The following is a 24,847-nucleotide window of genomic DNA, read 5'->3' as shown; positions in this document are numbered from 1 at the left end:
AAATGTCTTTTATCTGTATGTCTTTTTGAGATAAGTGCAACCCAATATCTAGTCTTATAACTTTCTTTTGTGATTTCTAATCTCTTCTAACTGCAAGGCTAAGCTCCAAGCAGACAGTGCTCATGATTATCTAGACCGCTCTTTATGAAAGCAATGGCGCATAGTTCACCTTGGGTCTAAAGCTTCAGACCGGTACAGACAGCACGCTTCATAAAAATAAAAAATAAAAATCAAGTGAAGGAACGCACTCTTTGACGTGTCTGACTTGACTCTCGCTGTTGCTTAGTGACTCACCTTGCTCTCTCTCTACCTGCATTGCTGTTCACTGCAATATCCTGTTACCCCCTCCCTCCCCCTTTCACTAGCTTATTTGCATACCCTCCTCCCCCTTCCTTTCACCCGGCAGCACCTTGGTTTATATGCAATTAAATGTGACATGCTATCCGGCCACTCCTCCTCTTTTGCAAGCTTGGACCTGCGCCCCCCCCCCCCTCCCCTTTTTCTACTCCCTTCTCCACCTCCTACTTTTAATGCAACGAGAATATTATCTGCATGCAGTTCAGTGCAACGTTCTGTTACCTCACCCCTCACCCCCATCCTTCAATATCTTACAATAATAGGGTTCGTACAGTTTTTTTGTTCTAAAATTCAAGGACTTTTCAAGGACTTTCAAGACCTTCTGAAGAGAAAATCAAGCACCCTCTTACCTTCAAAGCTCGCAATGAAACACTCGCTAGTTATTCTACCCCCTTCCTGCACGGCGATTTAAATCATTGGATGTTCAAAAACTAATGATACATTTTTTGTCAAAGGCGACAGATTCGTAGCAGACGATGGTTTTAAAGCAGACAGACTAAAAAAGAACTGTAGGTTACTGTTCACCTTTTTCTTTGAGGTTATCAAATAATAAATCATTGCAATTGTTTATTGTGGGTGGTTGCTGTGTGATCAGTTTGCAGCATTAGAGTTTTTAAGGACTTTCAAGGATCTTGCCAGTTTTTATAGGCACTTTCAAGGCCTTGAAACTGACCCCTCCAAATTCAAGCACTTTCAAGGATTTCAAGCACCTGTACGAACCCTGTAATACATGCATATATCACCCCACCCCCCACCCTTCCTCTCTCTCTCTTTTCTCAGGCCTCCCAACCTACCCCTTCTCTCACCACCTTATTTACGTGCAATCAGCTGGGTCGGGTGAAATCTACCAAGCACCCGGTTTACCTACCCGCTTTTGTTGCGTGAATGGCTGTGGCAGGCATTAATAAAAACTCGCTTTCTTTCCGTTCTGAGCCAGACGGTTCAGGGCGAACATTACCCCCTGGAGACAAGGTAAGTGCGCACAAGAATGCGTAACCGGCCACACTATAGCTGAATAACATCCATTAAAAATACAATTTGAGCCTGCTGGTTGCAATAAAATGCGTTTTTATATTGAGTGTGCACAAACATTCATTACAAGCCACACTAGCTGAATAACAAACATTACAACTACAATTTGAGCCTGCTGGTCGCAATAAAATGCTTTTTTTTTATATTGCGTGCGCACAAAAATGTCTTCAAATGGCCGAAATACAAAATTGAAAAATATGACTTTTCCGCCCTTGCGTTTTCCTTCGTATTTTGGATAGGCACATGCGATGCCACAGACTGTGACAGTTTGTGACAGTGAGTGACGTGTGACAGTGTGTGACGCAGTTCACACACAGCTCACACTCATCAGAGAGTGTAAGACAAGTTTGTAACATAGGATCTGTTTAAAAATCGAAATCTGTACTTTTTAACTGCAAACCATGCTTTTAATTCAATATGGCGAGGAAAATGCATAAGTACCCGGATGCATTCAGTGTAAACGCAATCGCCAAACGTTCACATATTTATCGTGAATACTACAACGTTGGTGTGGCCATAAAAAAATGCAAATTAAAACAATTTGGCCAGAAAGCATTACACCGAGGGGACTTTAAACTTCAAACCCTAAAATCAAACTGAGAAATGCTCTATCACCTCCATCTCAAAACCGCAAAAGAAAAATCAAATATTCACGATCTCTTTGAATTTTCAAAGTCCCGCTGTTTTTCCGACTGTGTGCACGAATGCGCTTGCAGGGAAAGCAAAGAAAGAGAAAACATCGTGTGCAAATGGAGAAACTCCAATCCACCTTGGGTCGCGCGCCACAAAAGACCCAGTGTCAAAAGTGAGTTTCCTGGCCTGAATAATGATAGATAGAATATGCAAGGAATGCGCCAACGCTGCTTTTGTGTGTGTTAATGCTTCCACTTTTGAAACGCTTTAACTTGAAAGCTCGAGTCACAGCTGCATGCATTCATTAAAATTCAGGTATGAAGGGAACAAGAAGTTGACACCAACTTTTAATCATATGTTTGCAATCGCGATACAGCATGTTTTAAGTTTACAGTGCAACTTTTTAATCGTGTGTATGCAATCGTGATACAGCATGTTTTAAACATTAGAACAGTTAACCATGCGTTTGCAATCGCCATACTGCATGTTTACATTACAATTATTAATCATGCGTTTGCACTCACGATATTACATGTTGACAGAAAAGAAAATCCCGGTTCTCCACTTATTTGTGGCTGGGATTTTTGAAGACATGGTATACCGTGCGATATATGACGTTTGAGTCAGTTAGTGCAGCTGTATCCTTTGAAGTAAGCTAATTAACAGCATTGTGACAACACCTCAAGGAGGCCGACACACTTGTCTCGCCTATATTGTTCTTACTGTATACTGTACAGCACAAAGACCCTTTGTTATCCGCGTGAAATTTATGTGTGGACCATAAATCAGGTCGCCATGCACCTCCAGGCAAATAAATAGGTCAGGAAGAAAGCACATCTACGTCTACTTACCGGTAGTTGGCATTCATATCAAGCGTGCTTCAAAAACCCTCAACATTTTCCTTCCATGTTGACTGACAATAGCTAGGACATTGCTCTTGCGTGGGGTGGGGAGGGGGGGGGGGGGATTATAGACAGTAGACGCTAACAGTCTGAGCATACATTTCATCTTCGTGCATTTCTGAACTAAATCTGTCTTCACAGACGAACCTACGTTCAGCTTTCAGCTACTATGCAGATGTCTACTTGCATTGTACCAAACGGTACGATAATAATTAGTGTCCATTAAACTTGAAGTGTACCGTGCGACTAACAGTAAAGCAAGCCCACTTTCTTCCCACTCAACGTTTTCTACCCTACCTTCCTCCTTCTCTCATCTTTTATTTTCCCTATCAGCCTACTGTCGTTCCTAGCTTACCTTTCCAGCGTTCCCCTCAGATCCTGTCCAAGCCCAGACCTGTTGCTCGCCTAATATTGACACTTGCACAAACGACCTCCAAAGCTGAGCCATAAATGCTTGTTCCCAACTCTTCCTTCCTCTGTGTCGCCCCCGTGTCACTTTGCGGTTCCCACTTTCTTTTTGTCCTTCTCCCATACTACCCCAGCCCCCGATTTTTCCCTTTCTTTCTGCCTTTTCGGTTTTCAGGTCTTATGGCTCCCATTTTCCCTTGCACGCATTGTCAAGTCATCGATAGAGTCGGTGAATCTTGACAATCGTGACCAAAACACCTGTGTTATACCTTTGACGGAAACGGAATATGCATACAGCGCATGCATACGGTTTGACAGCTCAGATAATAAGGATAAACCTGGGATATTGCTCACTATTGTACGATGATATATTTGGTGTTTGATAGTGTATGATTGTTTGTTAGTTGTAATGTTTGTGCGTGTGTTATAATGCAATATGTTATGATGTAATGTGTGATGATGTATTCGGTGTTTGATAGTGGATGTATGCTTGTTAGTTGTAGATCTAGTACGATGTTTGAGGCTGTAATGTTTGTGCGGGTGTCATATGTAGCCGTACGAGGGTTCCAGTGTGTGAGTTGTGCATGGCCGGGCGCTAGAGTGCTGCATGAATGAGTAAGTGCATGTGGAGTTGTATGGCTGGGTGAATTGTGGGTTGCGTACGTCCGAGGGGCACATGTAGCCTGTGTGTCTGAAGTAGTGGGTATGTGTGCGTAAGGGTGTGTTGATATTGAACTTCAGTTGTTGCTTTGTAAATGTCTATGTATCAGTGTATTATGTCTTGCCACACACATGCCAAATTTCCTTGTATTGATGAGGACAATAAAACTTCTTGTATCTATCTTCTTGTATCTTGTATCTTGTATCTGTGTTGACTACCGTACTACAACCAAGGACCCTTAATATTAAACATATATATATACGCTCCCAGGAATGAATAACATGTAATGAATGCATGCTTCCTCTGCACTTTCTGCATACATTCAGAAGTTAGCGTGGATTTGCGGTACTTTTCAGGACACAAAGTTCGTAAGTGTCCAACGTACTACCCCCCCCCCCCCCCCGCACTGTCCACCCTTACCCACCCCCCTCTCCTGCTGCTTTGCACTTGAGTTCCCCTCGACAAGCGGTTCGTGGCAGGCAAAGGGACCACTCGCTGTCCAATATATTTGTTCCCATTGTTTGCCAACGTTACAGGGCTGCATTCCAGGGCAGGAAAAGATTTGTTTGCTCGCGACCAGTTAACCTAAGCCACCAGGTCCATACTCATGGCCATAGAAACACCAACAGTCAACTCTGTCCGCTTCCAATAAGGCACTGCGGTCACACCCCCCCCCCCTCCCCACCTTTTGTTCACCGGCCAAACATGTGGGAGAAAAACGCGACCGCCAACTAACAGATGTTGAAAAGTATACATCGGTGTATGGGTGAAAAGAGCAGAGGAAAAAAATAACCCAAACAAAATTGAACTAGCGTAGCCAAGGAAAGATTAAACAAAAACACAGCTCCCAGTCTCATATATTCCTCTTGTGAATGATTATATAATTGCCTTTTAAACTCATCTTGCGTAGTCAAATAAAAAATATGACTCCTCGCTTTCAGGCTAATAGTTTTTTTTAACTGACCATGTTCCATTTCTCATCAGGTAATGTTAAAGTTTCCTATGTACGCCTGAATTTCTCTATGAGATAATAAAGTATTCTTATTCTTATTCTTATTCTTCTTATTTCTGGGGCCTGTCCCACCTGTTGTGTATGCACTGGACACCTGTAGGCCCTTCCCTCGACTGACCAAGACATGATAAGTGTGACCAGCGGCCCTTCAAGGTGACAGATGGTCGAGTGGCCAGTGTGCACAGGTAAGGACAGGTAGAGATGGTCACCCAACACCTAGGTCTAAAGCCCTTGATCTCCCGCTGTCCAGTGCCGCTTGACCAACACACAGCGGTCAGCGTGGAGAGTGGACACAGCACGCGCGAGGGGACAAAGTACAATGGAACCAGGAGAGAGGAGAAGAACAAGAGCACAATGGCTTCGGAGAGTGAAAACGCGAACGTTTGTTATTTACACCTCTGCAAGCTTACACGCAGAACACAGAGGCCAATTCGCACTTCGGTGTCTAGTTCGCCGCGTTTACTCTTCCCCCCCCCCATGCCCCTCCCCCCGCTACTTCTTCTCTCATCCTCCTCCCCCCAAACAATGCCTCCCCCCCTCCTAATCCTCCAGCCACCATCTACAATCTAACCTCGTACTCAAAACTTCACGCCTCAAACTTGTAGTTTATTTTGCCCATGGCGGGGCGGTAGCTTATTCTATATCACACCAACCTCCCCCCCCCCCCTCTCTCTCCTTATCCAAAATTTCCCCTCCACCCAATAACCACTACCGTCCAAACCCATCATCAACAGTACAACCAAATTCCCCTGCAAATGTCCATCGAGAACCCACGCTTCAGACCCCTAGTATAGCCGGTGGCCAAGAAATAGCCTTTTTGTACTTCCACAAACTAGCCAGGTTTCGTTCCACCTGAAACTGCTTCAAGAGGTACCACTTTCCTTTGTGCTTGGTCAAACTGGCCATGGCTTTTTCTCCAAGAGTGGCTTTCTTCTTTTGTAGTTGAACTAACCAGGCAAGGTTCTCTTTCTTCTTTTTCACTGCCCTGAAGCACTATACCGTTCACGCGTCTCTACTCTACAAGTCCTTTTAGTATCTTGATGGTCCTTTCTATTTGTCCTCTCTCTCTCTCTCTCTCTCTCTTTACTCTATTTCTATCCTACTCTCTGTCTCACTTTCTGTGTCTCTCTCTCTGTCTCTGTCTCTGTCTGTCTGTCTGTCTGTGTGTGTCTCTCTCTCTCTCTCTTCCCCCACCCCTCGTGTTGACCTCAGGTAAACCCAGGTGGACAATACAGCAGTGCGGCAATTTACCTGCCTGTATTGACCGCAGGTGAGCATATTCTCCCCCACAGGTGAGAGTTATTGCAGGTCTGCGAGAACCCATGCCGCGAGCCGCAAAAGAAGTGTCACAGAGGGATGTAAAATGAAAACACAAAAGCTAGAGGAAAAAGTGTAACCCTTCATTTAGCAGGACCGGCCACCGTAGCCAGCTCTCTATTCGCCGCCGTTTTTTCAGACATGTTCTGGCTCACAAAAGACCTAGGCATCACGCTGTGCATATTTATGTTCCAGTATTTTCTTCTAGAGCTTGGTTGTATTCAGGAAAGGCAGTGGTCTGCTTATAATAGGTACTGTGCGGAGTGCCGACCCGGTCTCTTTTGTGTTTGGGTTCGAGCGTAGAAAATAGTCACGACTACTCACCGAAATCACTCGTGCAGTAGGCTTCTAATACCTCCTCTTGTGTGCACGGTCGGCATTCTGAAAAAAGGGAAAGAAAGAATAAGTTTCACTTTGACAAACAGATTTATATGTCACTCACATAGTCAGGAAAAGTCACACACACACTCACATTGATCATTTCATAATATAATAAACATACATCTGAAGTAAGCAAAGTGCGTGAACAAGACAAGACACACAAGCAAACACTCCCACACTATATATATATCACATGCTTACAAAAACAAATAAACCAAAGAAAAACAACACCAATTAGAGAAGACGGCTCCTGTTTACAATCTCTCTCTCTCTCTCTTTCTCTCTCTCTCTCTCTCTCTCTCTCTCTCTCTCTCTCTCTCTCTCTCTCTCTCTCTCTCTCTCTCTCTCTCTCTCTCTCTCTCTCAGGGCGAGGGCTGGTTGAAAAGAAGTTAATTTGTATTGCTTATGCCACAATCCCCGCAAAATAAAATTTGATTTGATTTGATTTGATCTTCTCTCTCTCTCTCTCTCTCTCTCTCTCTCTCTCTCTCTCTCTCTCTCTCTCTCTCTCTCTCTCTCTCTCTCTCCACGGCTTACATTGTCCACAGGTCCTTTTACGCAGAAGCAGACAGGGACAACAATGTTGAAAGCTGGACACAACACGGGTCGCAACATGTGTTCAACAGTCAACGCCCTTAACGTACACAACCATCTTGCAAGCAGCCTCACTGATCATAACGTTGAGGTCGACTTTGCATTCAACCTAACGCAACCTTAATTAAAGCCGACACAAACAACCAGGGGAGGGCACTGCCGTGAAAAGATGACCCTTGCCGAGAATCTCCAAGAGTAACGCCCCTTGGTCATGGTTTTCAAAAGTCGCGCTAATGGACAGGAGGTTGTCGTTCTTGTCCTCTCAGCAGGGGTCGCTGCTAATCACGTGAACTTTCCCGCCCCCTGTCCAATCTTGCCTCGCTCTGAAGTAACGCGAGGGGATAATTTGGACACGCCGAATGTCCCATGCGGACACCGTATTGTCGCTGTGGGACTCTTGAGAGGGACTTTCCGCTCTTCGGGTTGAAGACCTCAAAGGGACTCTCCCCTCTCTCCTTATGAGCAGAGTAGAGGTCGCTAATTGGTCGTCTTTCAGCATCTATCACTATTGACAACCTGTTTTTACCAATGACAGGTCTCAGTCTTGACAGCCAATGTTGCTTCCCTTGTCACTCTTCACGAGATTGGCTGAAGACAAGATTGGCCCATGTAACATAGGCGAGAAGACACGGAACATGGTGAGACACTGCCATTGATGCGTCCAGTGTCACACTGGAGGTGTTGGTTACACAGAAAGAATTACGTGGGTCTTCCCTATTCGCCCATACTTTGAAACGTATTTTGGTCCTCTTTTTTCTCTCTTCTGCAACAAGAAGGGTAATTTAGCGAAGGAATGCAGAGGCAGATACATTTCCATCCGGCTGCTTTATAGTTCGGTTGAAGAAACGTGAAAGAGTGCTTAAGCATCTCTTTATTCAATTCATGTCGTCTACAACTGTGCAAGAAATGCTAAGCCCTGTTCTCTCAACATACTCATTGAAATGTCAAGCCAGAAAAGTAATGCGTTCCAGTTAAATACGTGCCCGTCAGAAAAGCGTTAACAGAAAACGAGCTGTCATATTTCAATAACGTGATCCCGGAGCCGGGCACCTTAAACGGCTCTTGTGAATCCTCTCAAGACGTTTAGTATAATGTGTTTAATTCACACTGTCAGAACATTGCCCGCTATTGTGAGCTTGTGAACAAGCACGCAACGTCGACTTTGTAGGTCACTAAATTTGAATTACCTTCTTGATGTCTATTCACAAAACGCGAGCAGACAAACAGGGAGACAGGGAGCATATCCGTCTGTGTGTGTGTGTCGATCTTCTGTGGGTATTACTTGCTAGGTTTTTTTTGTTCAACGGAAAATCAAGATATGGAAAGAGTGTGTCCTAAATCCCAGGCTCAGGTACCTGTGTCCTTCGTGTATCAGATTTTCGCGACTCAGCAGGTCTGAATGCCGCGGCCAAGACCGTTTGATGTGACGCTGCCCGCAAAGGCAGAAGCGCGATGCGTGTCGAGATAGGCACAGAAGACTCAACGGTGTGAACACGGCATAAGCAAGGTCTATGTGTGCGCCAAACCAACCCTGAATTTACGCGAGAATCTCACATGTTCAAGGTGATTTTCGAACAAAGTGTCCAAGCCTAATGGAGTCCCCTTCTACCGGCTTCTCTTGATGGCAGGATTAGAACCTATTCCAGCGAGAACTTCCCAGGGTATTAGCCCTTAATTTAACGCTCTGAGTGCCAGAAAGCTGTTGACAAGGCTGATTGGTCGTTTTATTGTTTGGTACAGATAAGGGATCTCTGTTCATTCCTGGTGACTCATTTTCCTGTCCCATTCGCAAATGCACGGACATTCAGACGCAGGTATGCAGATAAATCCACATATCTCTTACCCCTCTCTTTCTTTTTCCAACTATCTCTCTATAGCACACACACACACACACACACACACACACACACACACTAACTCACACTCATCCCACAAGAACAAACAAAATACGTAACAGTACAGAATAAACAACACAAACATAAAGAGCAGCTGTATAAACAACAACAACAACAACAACATTAATAACACCACCACCACCACCACCACCACAACAAACAACAACAATACGCACCTTCCATAGGATCGTACAGCATGGCATCAGACAGAGACTCCACGTCATAGCGCAGCGTGACGGATGGAATCCCAGTAAACCTGTTAGTCCGTTCCACCTCCACAAACAACAACACGGGCTGTCGAGTCCTCCCGCTCACACACACCTCCCCACTCCTCTCCCCCTCCCCCACCGACACCAGGGGCGACATGGACAAGAGTCTCAACTCCTCGAGGCCCAGTCTGTAGTTCTTCAACCTCCGAGTCCGTGGCGCTTCTTGAGACACCTGGGTGACCGTGTGGTGACTGTCCACCACGATGCACAGCCTGAAGTCTCCGGCCACTGAGGGCTGGACCTCCAGTCGGATGGCCCCGTAGGCGCTTGACCACTCGATGGCCCCGGTGTTGCAGCGTGTCCGTACGTTGAAGATGGCCCGTTTGTCGTCGTTGGAGCTGAAGAAGAGAAACACAGTGTTAGAATAAGTGTGCTCCACTCACATTTTTTTCTCAGATTTTGAATAGAGGACGTTACATTCAAATTGTCAGTCAGTCCCCGAAAACGGAGTATGGCTGCAAATTGCAAATATTTTGGTGGTTGGGGCCCTGGAGGGGGGGGGGTGTCAAGGTTTTAAACTGCAGTGAATAGAACATTAAGGGACATATAGACAGGCATAGACAGACCCACACATCCAGACAGAGAGGCAGACAGAGAGAAATACTGATTGACAGACAGAGACAGACAGACATAGATAGAACAAAAGAGATGGAGGTTGTTCGCGTGTTATGATACATTTGAAACTATGTACATTGATGGCAAAATGGTATAAACATGTATACAAACATGGAGTCCGAAAATTCCCCTCCCCCTCGTTTGTTATGGAGGTAGCGAAGAACGGGGTAAACTGTAAGAGATGTTTTATGCATATTGCTGTAGGCAAGAAAAGAGATGAAACAGACCTAATGTTTCTCTAAAACAGCTGTAGAAACTGAATTACATGCATTATGCCCAACAGGCAATGAACTGATCGCCAGATTATAATAAACAACGCGGACTTTTTGACACAACTCCAGTATGGACCCAATATACACGGATCCCACAAAGAGAACAATTCAGCACCGTCGTTGCAAATAGTTGTTTTCCCTTGAAATAAAACACCCCACATCATTTTCTCTGTATATGTATACACGTGGACGGGTACAAGCTGATATTCCAATCTCATAAATGAGACACTGTAATCTTCTTTATGAACCATCCCTCTTGCTTGGGTCTTTCGCGTCACGATAAACAAGCTGCCTTGGTACTGCTATCTTCCGTTTCACAGGCGATGTATCAAAGGGAACGTTATACATCGGAACGGATAATTTAATGCCTGGGCTAATTTGAAACGCTGCGTCAGTTTTTATCACCGATACTTCAAAGGAGAACGGCATTAACATCTTCCAAGAAACTCAGTCTTGGTGAGATACTTTATTTACATCTGAACAGATAATGAAAAGTATATGATACTTTGACTTTCTGCGCGAGTTGTACCATATTCATAGTCACCGAGACTTCATACCACAACTGCACCAAAATAAGACAAACTTATGCAGTTTTGGTGCAGTTGTGGTATGAAGTCTCGGTGACTACCGCTACGCTACTACACTGTAAATCTTGGTCTTGGTTAGACTACTTCCTCTCAATTTTTCCAGCCTGTTTCCCCGATAGCTCTAGCTACACGAGCTAAGAGCAAAGATAAGGGTCGGCATATTTGTGAAACGTTGAGCCAGGTTTGTTTGTCTAAAGTCAAGAGACTGGACTCATAAATCAGAGACAGAGATACAAATACTGACACATACCTAGCTTCTGCTCTTAGCAACCCCAAAGTCTCAAAGACAACCAGGATTTGGGTTTCTTTTGAAGTGTCTAATTAAAACCCCAACAAAACGAAGTTTTAGAAGTAACACAGAGGGGAAGAAGAAACCGAGAGGGTCTAACTGTTGTAAAAAAAAAGTCAGGTGTTTTGTCTGAAGTAGACAGGCACAAAAGCAACAAAGAAAAGAAATGAAACAACAGAGTCAGTGAACTTAACATGTTTTGTCCGTTATACCCGCGAACAGAAAGAAAAGTTGGTTTCATCTACCCACAAAAAGAACGAAGTTTCACCATCCAAACTTCAATTGCGCAATGAAAAAAGGCGTGCTTGCAGCTTTTGTGTGCACCTGCTCAGGAAATTAAACTAAACGAATTTGACTTTCAAATTGTGCGCGTGCAACAACGATCGCAACAAACGTTTTATAACCGGAGACATGCAAACGACTGGCAAGTTATACAGCGTCAACACTTACCACAACGCGACAGCGAAAAAGAGAAAATAGAAAACGAAAAAGGGCAACAGGTTAATTGTGCTTTTTTTATAATTATGAATAGACTGTTTAGTGGGATAACGTGGGTATGTGAAAATGTGCGAGTATACTATAATATAAATGTTCCTGTTTTTGTGCATTTATGAATCGTGTCACACACACACACACACACACACACACACACACACACACACACACACACACACACCTTGTCAACAACGGTTATGATAAAATGACAAGCGAAGAACACGCACTTGAGACAACTGACAACCACAACGACACCGGAGTGTTGTGTTTATGCGTCGGTACAAGCCATCTTGCACTTTAGTCTCTCATCCATTATTTCAGACGCACCGTATTCAGGAATACAACGGGGTCGCATATCGCTCTCATATCACACCCCTGTATAACATTCCTGCCTCGATTTGATACTTTGGCATGCGACGCCGAGACCACGCGGCGAAAGCAAACCCGCTAGGTTTCATTTCCAAAGGCGTCCTTCGCGAAGGTGACATAAGGGGGGATGAGCGGAAGATTACCGTTGGCAACAATGGAAGACGACGCCACAGGACATCAGAAACTAAAAATGAGGGGCAGATTTCCGTTGTTAAGAATGAAGGCTCGCAGTACAGAACATCAGACAGGCAAGGAGATAACAGCTCCAGCTTGAGGTCAAAACTCCAGCGTTCCTCCTTACGTATCTGTTTGCACGTGGATATCGGTAGATAGGACATTGATTAGGTGTGCTAATGCACCTTTTGATTAATACCTTGCTCTCCTTACGTCTATGTTTGCACGTGGATATCGGTAGATAGGACAGTGACTAGGTGTGCTAATGCACCTTTGATTTGTCCCTTGCTCTTCCCGTATCCCTGCAAAGACGCAGGGGGATAAGAACTGGGGAAGGATGAGGCTTTAGATCACATCATTTGTCTTGTGTGATGATAAGATGGAAAGACTTTGTTCCGGCCTGCGCCGGTGAAGATCAAATGAAATGTTAATACTTCAGAGATAAGTCAAAGTTGGCTACACAAGAAAAAAAGATACCAAACTAAAGATGGCGGTTGTGCAGGGGGGTAGAGAGAGAGAGAGAGAGAGAGAGAGAGAGAGAGAGAGAGAGAGAGAGAGAGAGAGAGAGAGAGAGAGAGAGAGAGAGAAGAGAGAGAGAGTAAACACACGAACGAACTTTATTACTCAAGGGGAGAGAGAGAGAGAGAGAGAGAGAGAGAGAGAGAGAGAGAGAGAGAGCGAGAGAGAGAGAGAGAGAGGGAGAGAGAGAGAGAGAGAGAGAGAGAGAGAGAAAAACCAAACGAACGAACTTTATTACTCAAGGAGAGAGAGAGAGAGAGAGAGAGAGAGAGAGAGAGAGAGAGAGAGAGAGAGAGAGAGAGAGAGAGAGAGAGAGAGAGAGAGAGAGAGAGAGAGAGAGAGAGAGAGAGAGAGAGAGCGTTGAAAAGAATTTTCAAATACTCTTTTCTTTTCAATATTCTACTTATTTTCAGAGTAGACAATTCTGTTGCTACTCCACTATCAAAATCCAAATCTTTTATACGTACACTCTAAGGCACAAATTACATACTTTCCCACATACACGACGATGTATATAACTTGATGCATTATCTCTGGTCTGTCCGAGACTACATCGCGGTAACTGACCATGACAACGCAACTTGACCAGTCCGAACTTGGACCCGGTGACACTCACAAGCACTGACCCCTGGCCCTGCCCCTGCATTCCACTGTCCGGTCCCGACTGTCCGGACGCTGGCTAGCCCTGCCCTGCCGCAACAGGGAATCCCAGGTATGGACAGGTAAATGTTGATGTCAGCAGGCGGAGAGGGGGACACACGAGATATTTGGAGGACCTGGGGAGGGGGTTGTGATCGGAGAGGGAGTGGTGGTAGTGGGATGGGGGGGGGGGGGGGGCGGCGCAGAGAGAGAGAGAGAGAGAGAGAGAGAGCGAGCGATAGAGAGAGAGAGAGAGAGAGAGAGAGAGAGAGAGAGACAGACAGACAGACATACAGACAGGCAGACCCAGAGAGAGAGAGGTGATGATGATGATGATGATGGAACTTTAATTTTCAAGGATAGATGTTTAAGGCGACGCCTTTTCTTACAACCGGTCCTTACTTACTTACTTACGTGTTTTATCTATTTTTAGAATGACGTCATTTGTATTCTTACGTAATTTCCTTTCTGTTTTTACGTCATCGTTTGTTTTGATTCCATTACATGATTACTGAAGAAGGAGTTTTCACTCCGAAATATTTATTTCATTTTGGTGTTTGGGTGTTATTTTTTATTCTTACAACCGGTCCTTACTTCTAATACAAATGTCTAATAAATGATAAACACAACAAGTAAAGCAACATAAACAAATTAAACGAACGACCCAGCAAACAATCGACAAGTAAGCAAACAAGCAAATAAACACAAACAACAAAATGACAAAGTAAGCAACATACAAATCAAAAGCGAAACATGCAACGTGTTAATTGAGGTTACACATGTAAAGTGATCGACGGTAAAATTCACACAATACCAACGTTTACACTAATGCTTACAATGATTATATGGTGTAAATGATGATGATGAAGATGATGATGATGATGATGATGATGATTTGATGATGATAATGATGATGATGATGATGTTGATGATGATGATGGAAAATCGCAACATAAATTCCACATAATACATGTAATAAAGAACATATTTTTGTAATTCATAAAGCTTTGCCAGTTGCTGACAGCTACTTGCACATGTTAAGACTAGTAGCCATCTAGGTAGACATATAAATATTATGCAGAGCTTGTTTAAAACTTTTTAGTGAGGTTAATGATCTTATTACAGACGGAATGGAGTTCCACACCATAGAGCCAGAGAAGGCTTGACTAGTTTTGAACAAATCAATCCTGGGTATTTGGTAGAAAATTGATAGACCCGTACCTTTCGGTGACTCTGTGAAATAGGTCCTGAATATAGTTGGGCACTTCGCCATGATATACTTTGTACATCATTACAGTCGTATTAAACTGTAACTGTTTAACTAGCGGCAGGTAGTTTAGATTCTTTAACTTCAAATCAGCTGATAAATGTGGACCATTTAACATGATTTTAGCTGCCCGACGATGTAGAGAGTTTAATTTTTTCTTGTGAATATCAGAGACGCCATCCCAAAGAGTTGATGCGTAATTAATATGGGATAAGATGTGGGCATGATAAAATAGTTTTAGTGTTGCGATATCGACATATTGCTTTAACTTTGATAGCAGAAACAAATTCTTGGATACTTTTTGACAAATATAATGTACATGAGATTGCCATTTTAATTCTTGATCGACTATCACACCCAAAACACGATGTTCCGTTACCTGCTGAACAGGTTGTGATTCCAGAGAAAGATTTAAATTAAGAGGTCGTGACTGGTGTTTTTGTCTTGTTGTAATAATCATGCTTTTTGTCTTCCCTGGGTTCAGGGGGAGAGATCCAGAGAGAGAAGGAGGGGAGACAGAGACAGAGAGAGCGCTTTATAAAACAAATCATCTAAGAATAATATCACGCTTATTTAACTCCCAAAGATTATGACCATGATAGCTGGTAAATGGTTGAATTGAACCCTGAATTCACTCGCTACCTGGTCTAAGAAAGACAAATAATACACTGAGGGCGTTGATCTGATCATTATCAAATTATAACAGTATAAATGTGATCTTCCCTGATAGGCAATTCATTTAGTTTATATATTCAGTTCACAGTGATCCCTGCGATAGCTACTTTATGATATATCGTCTTATTAAGTTTTCATTTGAAAAACAAAAAGTTTTTGCAATATTCACGTGAGAGTAATAAATAAATATAAATGTGTGCAGCAGGGCCTCACATCCATGAGAGGTAGCATAGGACAAATGTCCTGGCCAATGTAAAAGTGATAGGACATTTGTCCTGAACAAAAACAAATCAATAGGACATTTTTTTTCCTGTAACAAAACGTAAATATAATTAAACTTGACTAGTTTCTTGGCACGAGAGTAAAAGAACAAAAATACTTTTCTTGGCAAAAAGGTAACAGAAAATATAAAATAAATTACATCGAGTCAGTGCAGTGTTTCTGTCTCTGAACTTCAACTACTGTGCTGGTTCCTTTCTTTTGCTGAAGAGCATTCGCTTCCTCGTGGATGTCCACTTTTCAACAACCATCACCACCCACTGTGACTTGTGAATGTCATCCTTTGGCCCCTCCAGGTACACACGCATCAAGCTTGAGATGAAGTTACGCGTGGGGGTGAGGGAGGGGGTAGTGTCTTTCTTCGGCTCCGATCAGTGTTTGACTATTGCGATCGACATTCTCACCTGGGTGATCGGGCTCTAACTGCTCTGGGGCTGGCGAAAGCTCAGTTTCCGTGCTACTGACAGATGATGAGGGAAGGGACTTGAAGTGTAATTTCTTCTGTCCCTTTTCTGGGATCAGTTTTCGTTTAGGCGGCATGTTTGTTATTTTCAGGGAAAGCGCGAAGGGAGGCAACTCTCAACTGGCTTTTAGCATTCCGAGTTGCGAGCCTTGGAAACTCTTTGGTACTGGAGGCACAAAGTGTCTAATTTCGTCTGCTACACATCGCTTCGCATTACATCGATACATTAGCATTCAAACTACTGTAAATTAAGAAGTACTGACGATTTCCGGATCAAATGATAGAATAATCGGACATTGACCACTTTGTGACAAAAACAATAGGACATTTGTCCTCCTGCATGAAAAATGTATAGGACATTTGAAAAAAATATCCTCATATGTCTGATGTCCGACGTGGATGTGAGGCCCTGGTGCAGTAAGGCGACAGTCTAGACTAATCCTTCCCAGATTACCTGCGACTGTCAATTCTTTAGCAAGGTCTCTCATATCACTGAAATCCTCACTGAACTACTTCAAACCAGTGGATTTTAACTTGCGGACTTAAAAACTGAAAACACTTCAGGTTCGCATTTGTCGAGTACGTGGAGCCGCGTGTCAGTCAGTATGCCTGCTGGATGACCTTGTTTACCCCATCCCCCTGATAAGCTGGCTTCCGTTTTGTGGTCGTCTCAACGACCCACCCCCCCCTCACACACACACACACACACACATACTCGCACACACGATCCACCCCCCCCCCCCCCAATAACACACACCATGACACGCCTACTTTCTGTCTCTGTCTCTCTCTTTCTCTCTCTCCAGCACATTCTCTCTCAATCATGATATCTCTCTCACACTATATCTCTCTCTCTCTCTCTCTCTCTCTTATTCTCCCCCTCTCTCTGCCTCCCAATGACTATAACCCGCCCCCACACACTCTCCCCTCCTCACAAACACACACACACACACACACACACATACTCTTCAAAGCCGAACGGTCAGACAACCCTCTCAGCGCTAACAGACAAATCTCTCTCCACTTTCCTTTACACTGACAAAGTGGCCCGTCAGAGTTTCTGACACTAATGTGATGAAACTCGAGTCACAAAGCCTCGCTATTTGATTAAGACTCCATTATTATGCTCTCCTTGGCGGTTCAAATCCCCACGAAATCCGCGAGAGTTCTTTCGAGAGTTAATAAAATAACATCAGCTTGGATTTGCCGTTTCTGGAGCGGGTCTCGGATTCTGTCTCGGATTTCCTGTAATCGCGAGGATAAACGTTGTCTTGTTGATCGTGCGTCGTGGGGCATTTGATGAACAGATAATGGGGTAATAAAGGCAAAGAGATTGAAAGTGCACTACCTTGAAGCTCTTTGGCGACCATGGGGACAAGAGAAGTTTAAGTACTAAGATGTTGGACAATTTAACTGTTCAATTTCTTTATTAGTGGACACAATAACTCATCGGTGATTTTTCAAGAGACCTCTACAAATGTGTACACAAGATAGTCAGAACAGAGAACTAAGTAAGATGTCCGAGAATGACTTATTTCGGGGGGAGGGGGGAGAGCTGAGTGGGGCGTGAGTGAATGGATTAATAGAGACCAAGCACGCATGTAAACGCTAACAAACATGTATCAATTATAAGCACAAAACTATGAACAAGGAGAACAAAACACAATCCTCGTTACACCACCACTATAAATGTAGCCTCTTCTCTGTCTCTCTCTCTCTTTCTCTCTCTCTCACAATCTCTTGTACAAGCATGCCAAAGCAAGGCAGTATAGACACTCAACACACCTTGGAGCATTCTAATCGATCTAGAACCCCTCAGGACCGCAAACGATCCCACACTGCCCCCTCTCACAAATCCCGCCTTGTCGCCTGCCCTGTGGCAAGCCACTCTGTGTGTCCAGGGGCCTGAGTCAATACGATTGTCCTTCCAGTGTCCCCCCCCTTGACCGTTAATCCCTCCCCTCCTCTTCTTCATCGACTTCCGATGTCCGGTGTGTTTCCTCAAACTGTGTTTTGCCCTTGTGTTTTTCTCAAACTGTTTTCTCAAAGTCTGTTGGCGAGAGAGACCGAGACAGCAGGATAGCACTCGACACACTGTCATCATCTGTTGAACTGTGCAAGTCGAAGCTTGGGACTAATTGGATAGTAATTGTTAGCCAGGTGAAACAAATGTTTTCCCTTTGTCTAAAACAGAAATGCCACCAGCCCCTACAGTTTGTCATCTTCAATCTTAGTCGAGTCGTCCCTTTCTTGCAAGTTCATTCACCCATTCAACGACAAAGAGCTCGCGCTACTCAGGCACAGGCAGAAAGTCGGCGCAGAATAAGTAACTGACAGATATTGCTTCTCGAGTGGCTGCAGTTTTGGAAATCCAGATAACAGATTGAAGCTGTCCAGGAATCGAAACAAAGGTAGCATTAGAGACAAATACATGACAAATCGTTTTCGAGCACCGACAAAGCAAGAAATCACGACCACTAGGGTGTAACATGTCGCTGTAGTTACTCGCGGGAAATCTAATCGGGTTGATATAAGACAAGCAAGTGACAGATTTGTACCCAGATGATCACAATGATCAAAGAGGCCGCCAAGAAGATACCCAGGTAGTGATACCCCACTCACCACCGTGAAGATGGGGCGGAGGATCATTAGAACCTCATTTGCCCCGGGGTAGGATGGGAAAAGCCCAGTGGGTGTCTTTGTGCATGCTCACTATCGGATGCACCCATGGGAGGGAGGGACCGGCTTAAAAAGATTGTGTTCACATTATCAGTCCGATTGCTAAATTGCTGAAAATTAAACAAACGTATCCAAACCATCAACAGAATGAATAGTTATTTAAATAATGAGTTGAAAGCGCCGCGGGGATTATGCAAACGAAACAAAAAATGACTTGTGATAAAAAAACAACCCGGCCTTCGGGTTCTCGTTTACAGAATAACAAAAGCAAACCTTTCGGCGAGGAATAAAGGGGGATTCATGAGGATCAACACAATGACAGAATAAGGAAAGGACAAATCTGCAAGAACTGTACTCGCATATCTCGATAAAGTGACGATAACACAGGATAACATAGAAATAGAGTTTATGGAAATAAGTTGAAATAGTAGAACTAATATTTTCTTATATTTGTATACCAGAAAAAAACCTGCTCTAAACAAGGGATAGCAGTTAAAGTCATCTGATGAAAAAAGGGTAATAAACAAATAAAAGAAATTCTGTAAATCCAAAGTGTGTATCTCGTTTGTCTCTGACACCTTACGCTAACTGACACAAACTATTGCAGATCAAGAAACGACTGTAGCCCTGGTTCAACAACAACAAAATCAGAACGACAGTTTCACTGCGCCGCAGTCAATATTATGACACGAAGAAACAACACTGGGACATGGAACGCTTCAGTCATAACACAGCCCCCTCAACAGTCAATGTTGTTGTAGGAAGGCAAAACACCAAGGTCGATTGACTACGCGGGGTGTCAAGATTAATCCAGGGTGAAAGATGGCGTAAAGCGGATTGATTGCTGGTCGCTCGCTGGTTCTGAAGTCTCTAGGGGGGGGGTGGGTTGGGGTTCAATTTTTAGCAGTTTGGTGCTAACGTGCGGTAAAGGGAGGGGATTTACTTAATTTGCCTTCGTATTTATTGCAGCATCTTGCGAGATTTTTCACGGTAGAAAAGACTCTGTCACTCTCTGTCACTCTCTGTCTGTCTGTCTGTCTGTCTCTCTCTGTCTCTGTCTGTCTGTCTGTCTGTCTCTGTCTGTCTGTCTCTGTCTGTCTCTCTCTGTCTGTCTGTCTCTCTCTCTCTCTCTCTCTCTCTCTCTCTCTCTCTCAAACACTGCACTCATACAGCGTTTACTTTCAAATTGTAGGCGCATGCCGATCGTTGATAAGCTTTAAAACTAGCACATTTCAGCACCTAGATAATTTAACACAAACAAAAACATACTGTTGCCTCATTTCATCCGACGATTCTAAAAGCAGATGTAATTTTCCGCTGGTGGAATACACCACACGCAAATGAACACGAGTGACGCATAAGTGCCCCTCTATAGAAACAATGCCCTGTGCTAACTGTCAAACAAAAGCCAGAGAGAGAGAGAGAAAGGGGATGGCTACAACCATCGTGTGTCAAGTCTTTTACTTTTCAAGTACATTATTTTGGGCGATTGAAGCAAACCAAACGAGTACACAACTCATGCAATCTGATCAAAAGAACCAAAAAAGAAGAAGCAGGAACATAACATTTAGAATACCATATTTGTTTGTACAAAAAAAATATTAAAAAAGGGAAAGAAAAAGCAGATAAAATATAGCAGAAAAACAAGAAGATCCTAATTTGTGTAAAAAAAGACAAGAAAAAAGAAAAAAAAGATAATGCAGATACATAGAAAATAGGAGCAGAACAATGACTACGAAGAGAAATCAACGGAAACACAATGGAAAACTACACTCCAAAACAACGGAAACGTGATGAAAGGGTGCGGGTGTTGGCAGAAAAGGAAGAGGACCAAGAAAGACCCCAGTGTGCACTGCTTGTTACCTCGATACCTGTCACTCTCTGTCCCGATGACAGGTGAGGGCTCCCCAAAACACAGAGTGAATTATGATCTACTGACCCCCTTGTACCTGTCACACTGCACGCGATGAAAGGTGAGCAAAGGTGTACTTTATCACATCAACAACCCTGACAGTCTAGCATGGCGACGGGAACGCAGAAGAAGAAGAAAAGCAAAGGTGCGATCTTAAATAAAAAGGGAAAAAGGAAGAAAGAAGGAAGAGGAACCGTTTGTTTAGGGCCCTCACCCCCCCCCCCCCCCCCCCCCCCTCCACCGTACATCACCTCAACAAACAAACACACACACCTCCCATGCCCATCATCTGCCACAGCTTGGAGACCGATGACAGATAAGTGAAACAAAGGGATGGGCCGGTGATGAGGGTGGCGTCGTGAGGTCGGGTAGGGAGTTTTTCTAATCCTTATATTATTGTCGTTTCACAACTCTGGCGTTTTACACCCCCTAGTAGTGCATAAAATATGATACCCATAATCATGGTTCCGTGCGAAATTTGGGTTCCGACCAAACTATCATCTTGCATTTCGTTTGGATGTTTTTGGCACAAACCTTGGCGATGTCACCTATGTAGTATATGTATATGTTTAAAGTGTGCGTATATATATATATAAAAAAAATTATGTGACCCTCCACCACGAAATGAGTCACATGTCACATTTGCATGGTTTTCATATTTTTACATTTTCCTAAAGAGATTTTTATGCTCTATCCAGTGGTGAAAACCGTTTAAAAAAAGAGCGAAAACTGTTTGAGTTATAAGCATGTGACTAAGTTGACCCTCACACTGTTACCAGACACTCCCCGGACTAATATTAAGCCTAGCGCAGAACCGCGCGAGGTGACATGCGACTCATTTCGTGGTGGAGGGTCATAATCTAATCTCTTTCTCTCTCTCTCTCTCACACACACACACACACACACACACAAACAGCGCCCTGACACCTTCCTCCCCCTCTCCTCCTTCTCTCTTCCCCATCACGCGTTCCCTGCCAGACCCTGCCACTCCTGCGATATGTCAGACCCAATGTTATGTCTCCTCGCGTCATGAGACCGACATCAGTTCCCCGTGGAGAAGGGAAAGCGTTTGCCTTGGGGTCTAAAGGGGATATCATAATTATGTTATTTTCCAAACGTCAATGTCAGCACCCGTACCACTCAAAGCACACACACAGACAGTTTTAAAGTGTCAATATTTGTGACGGCAAGTTCGTTGAATGTGAGACAATATGCATACATGTATGAGTCAAGCAACAGAAAATGTTTCTGATCAACGGCTCTATGCAACAGTTAATATTTTTATGCTGGGGGTTAAAACAAAAACAATAACAACAACAAAAGAAATATATTTACTGCAGTTTCTAAAATCAAATATTCGAAGTTTACTCTCCATACAGAAACATTGGCCTACAAGGGCAAAACCTCTCCCCCCCCCCCCCCTCCCCTCATTCACCCCTGTAACACCAAGGACGCACTCTTTGGCATGGAGTTATTCTAGCGCCAGAGAGCGCCAGATTCCACAGGACCGTGCGGATAGGGCCTATTTCAAAATAAATCGTCTGCACAGGCCTGGGTGTGGAGGGTCGGTGGGAAATAAACAGAAAATAGAAAAGGGGAAGGTTTCTCTTTGCAGACAGAGGAGACAGACGATACAAGTAGGGTCTCTCTCTCTCTCTCTCTCTCTCTCTCTCTCTCTCTCTCTCTCTCTCTCTCTCTCTCTCTCTCTCTCTCTCTCTCAGTCTGGCACTGTAAACACAGGCAGAAAGAAAAACAACAGACAATGATGAACTCGAACGAGAAGTTGGATGACAGACAGGCACAGTGAATGAAGCCAAGTCGCTGAAAGATCAAGAATCCGATCTGGCAAAAACACCGCGCGATGTTGGTACTGGCACCAGGCACTGTGCGGCATTGCACACATTACTTACTGTCTGCAACCTGTCTTGAGGCTGTGTAACTGGGGCTACTTGTACTCTCACAATGAGACTTGTACCCTCAGGTGCATGTCTTGAGTCTGTTAACCTTGAGACACTCGCAGAACTGCTACTGAAGAGTTGCTTACTTTGCTATTTCGTTGCTTTGTGCACAATTCAATAACAACAGTTTGTAAAGATCTAATCAACAAAGGGAAGAAAGGTCTCTAAAAGACTGCATACGACATGTATACGGAACCAGTCTCCTAGCACATGAGAGAATAGCAAGCATGGAAATGAACAAGCGACTTTCATCCTCACTTTTTTCAACTTGGCAACTGTCAAGACAGTATAATGTGCTGGCGAGATTCTTGTAGCACAGTGTTTGAAACGAGCTAAGGCTGGAGGAACATGTGAACCATGCCCTCTAATTATATGAAGACAATTCAGACATCACTTATAGCTCTTTCTCACTTCTAGTCAAGTACGAGTTATCTTTCCATGCTCTTCAACGAAAGAGAAACGCTGGGTTAGTTCCGGTATCTTCTACATCATGGCGTCTGCACTGAAAGAAAGCTCGCTCAGAGTGTGTGGTGGTGGAAAGCAGTACTGTGTCATTTGCCATAACTATCGTGGAAAAATTATTGAAGGAAGAGTTGTCAGGCTACATAAACTTCCAACAAACAAGCAACTGAAAAGAGCTTGGGAGCAGCGCCTACGTGTTACTCTTTCTTTTAGAAAATGACAAGATTTTGTGCAACTTGACAGAGTGACTTTCTCGTCTAGTTAATCAGATGGGTATTATTTGTTCATGTACATAAAAGTGTAAAAGAATGTTGTACAACATACTTCCTTCAATCATTAGTGCATTTTGCTCTTGTCTGTGTGAAACAGTAACAGGCACATGAGCTGTAAGAAGGACTGCCGTGTCTCAGTATGACTGTAGTCTCTAGTGTCACTATAAATCTCAGTCATTGACTCTGTGTATGTCACTCATTGATGCTTACATTCCCAATGCATGGAAGACAGAAATTATAAAACTAGTATGCATGAAAACTGATGCTGGTTTGTACTCCAAATTTTTGTATCCAGTTAAAATATCAGGCATGAAAACTGAAAAAAAAAAATACTGAAAACAAAATTCGAAGGCGCGTAGCGCCAAGTTTCGCAGGCGCAAAGCGCCAAGACTTCTAGGGAGGTCCGGGGGCATGCCCCCCCCGGAATTTTTTTTTTCAAGGGTGCAATTTGGTGCAATCTGGGGCTATCTGAGCCTTAAAATTAGATTCAAACATGGCCCCAAAACTATTTTACTATAGCTATGACTAGGAAAAAAAAAAAAATTAAAAACAAAAAGGAAAAATACGGAAACTAAAAAAAATACGGTTTATTTTTTTCAAAAATACGGAAAGTTTTCATGCCTGAATATGTCTGAGAAGTTGAACGCAAACCAACCAGGTGTGAGCGTGTGTTGTAAGGAGTGCACTATTTTGTAACGTGGGATTATGTACATGAAATTATAAATAGGGTTTGTGTGGTGTGTATCTATGCTTTTTATGTTTTTAAGGGAAAAATATTTATTACCTGTGTGTGATTACATTTTGTTTTTTATTCACAGTTGGCTGAAATATTTGCCGAGGAACGTCAATGCAGTGTATTATATAATTATATATGTATTCAAAGAATAAAGACATGATGAATCTGAAGCTTGATGAATGACTTGTTTTACAGATAATCACACACACTTCAACAGACGCAGTTGATACAGTTTGGGTTTTATTTATCTAAAACATATACAAACAATAGCAGTTTAACAAAGTTGGTAAACAATGTAAAGTAAAACAACTGAAGTAACATTAAAGAGCCATGAACTGGTAATGTGAAACTGCTCTTAGGCTAATGTCAGATGGAGCTCGCAAAACACGAAACAAAAGCCGAACAAAAGCAAAACATGGTGCTTTTGTGTGTTGTTTTGCTTTTGTTCGGCTTTTGTTTCGTGTTTTGCGAGCTCCGTCTGACATTAGCCTTAGACAACACGCACATCCAGTTAACAACAATAAATGCATGACTACCAAGCATCAAAAGGACTCACTGATTCACGCACAAATTCCGCGTGTGCTCAATAATTATTGATAACATTTAACACATAGGCTACAAGTTCGTGACACTGACAGTCGAAGTGGTCTGTCAAATGCTAACTCAGTGAATCATTTGTTTCCACAGCATTATCGATAGCATCCTTGCCATCTTTTCGCAGCTG

The 24,847-nt window shown here is 43.4% G+C and overlaps 1 protein-coding gene across 1 annotated transcript in view; it reads right to left on the bottom strand.

Moving 5' to 3' along the window:
* Positions 1-24,847, bottom strand: part of LOC138959865 (meteorin-like protein) — a 38,862-nt gene that overhangs the window by 4,694 nt on the left and 9,321 nt on the right. The window contains exons 2-3 of the mRNA XM_070331513.1: positions 9,369-9,799; positions 6,647-6,703 (exon numbers count right to left, since the gene is read on the bottom strand). Of these exons, the coding sequence (XP_070187614.1) occupies positions 6,647-6,703; positions 9,369-9,799 (488 nt within the window). The remainder of the gene's footprint in view (positions 1-6,646; positions 6,704-9,368; positions 9,800-24,847) is intronic.

This window comes from Littorina saxatilis, linkage group LG2 (genome assembly GCF_037325665.1).
Source record: "Littorina saxatilis isolate snail1 linkage group LG2, US_GU_Lsax_2.0, whole genome shotgun sequence".
Lineage (NCBI taxonomy): Eukaryota > Metazoa > Mollusca > Gastropoda > Littorinimorpha > Littorinidae > Littorina > Littorina saxatilis.
This window is presented reverse-complemented; position numbering and strand designations above follow the sequence as displayed.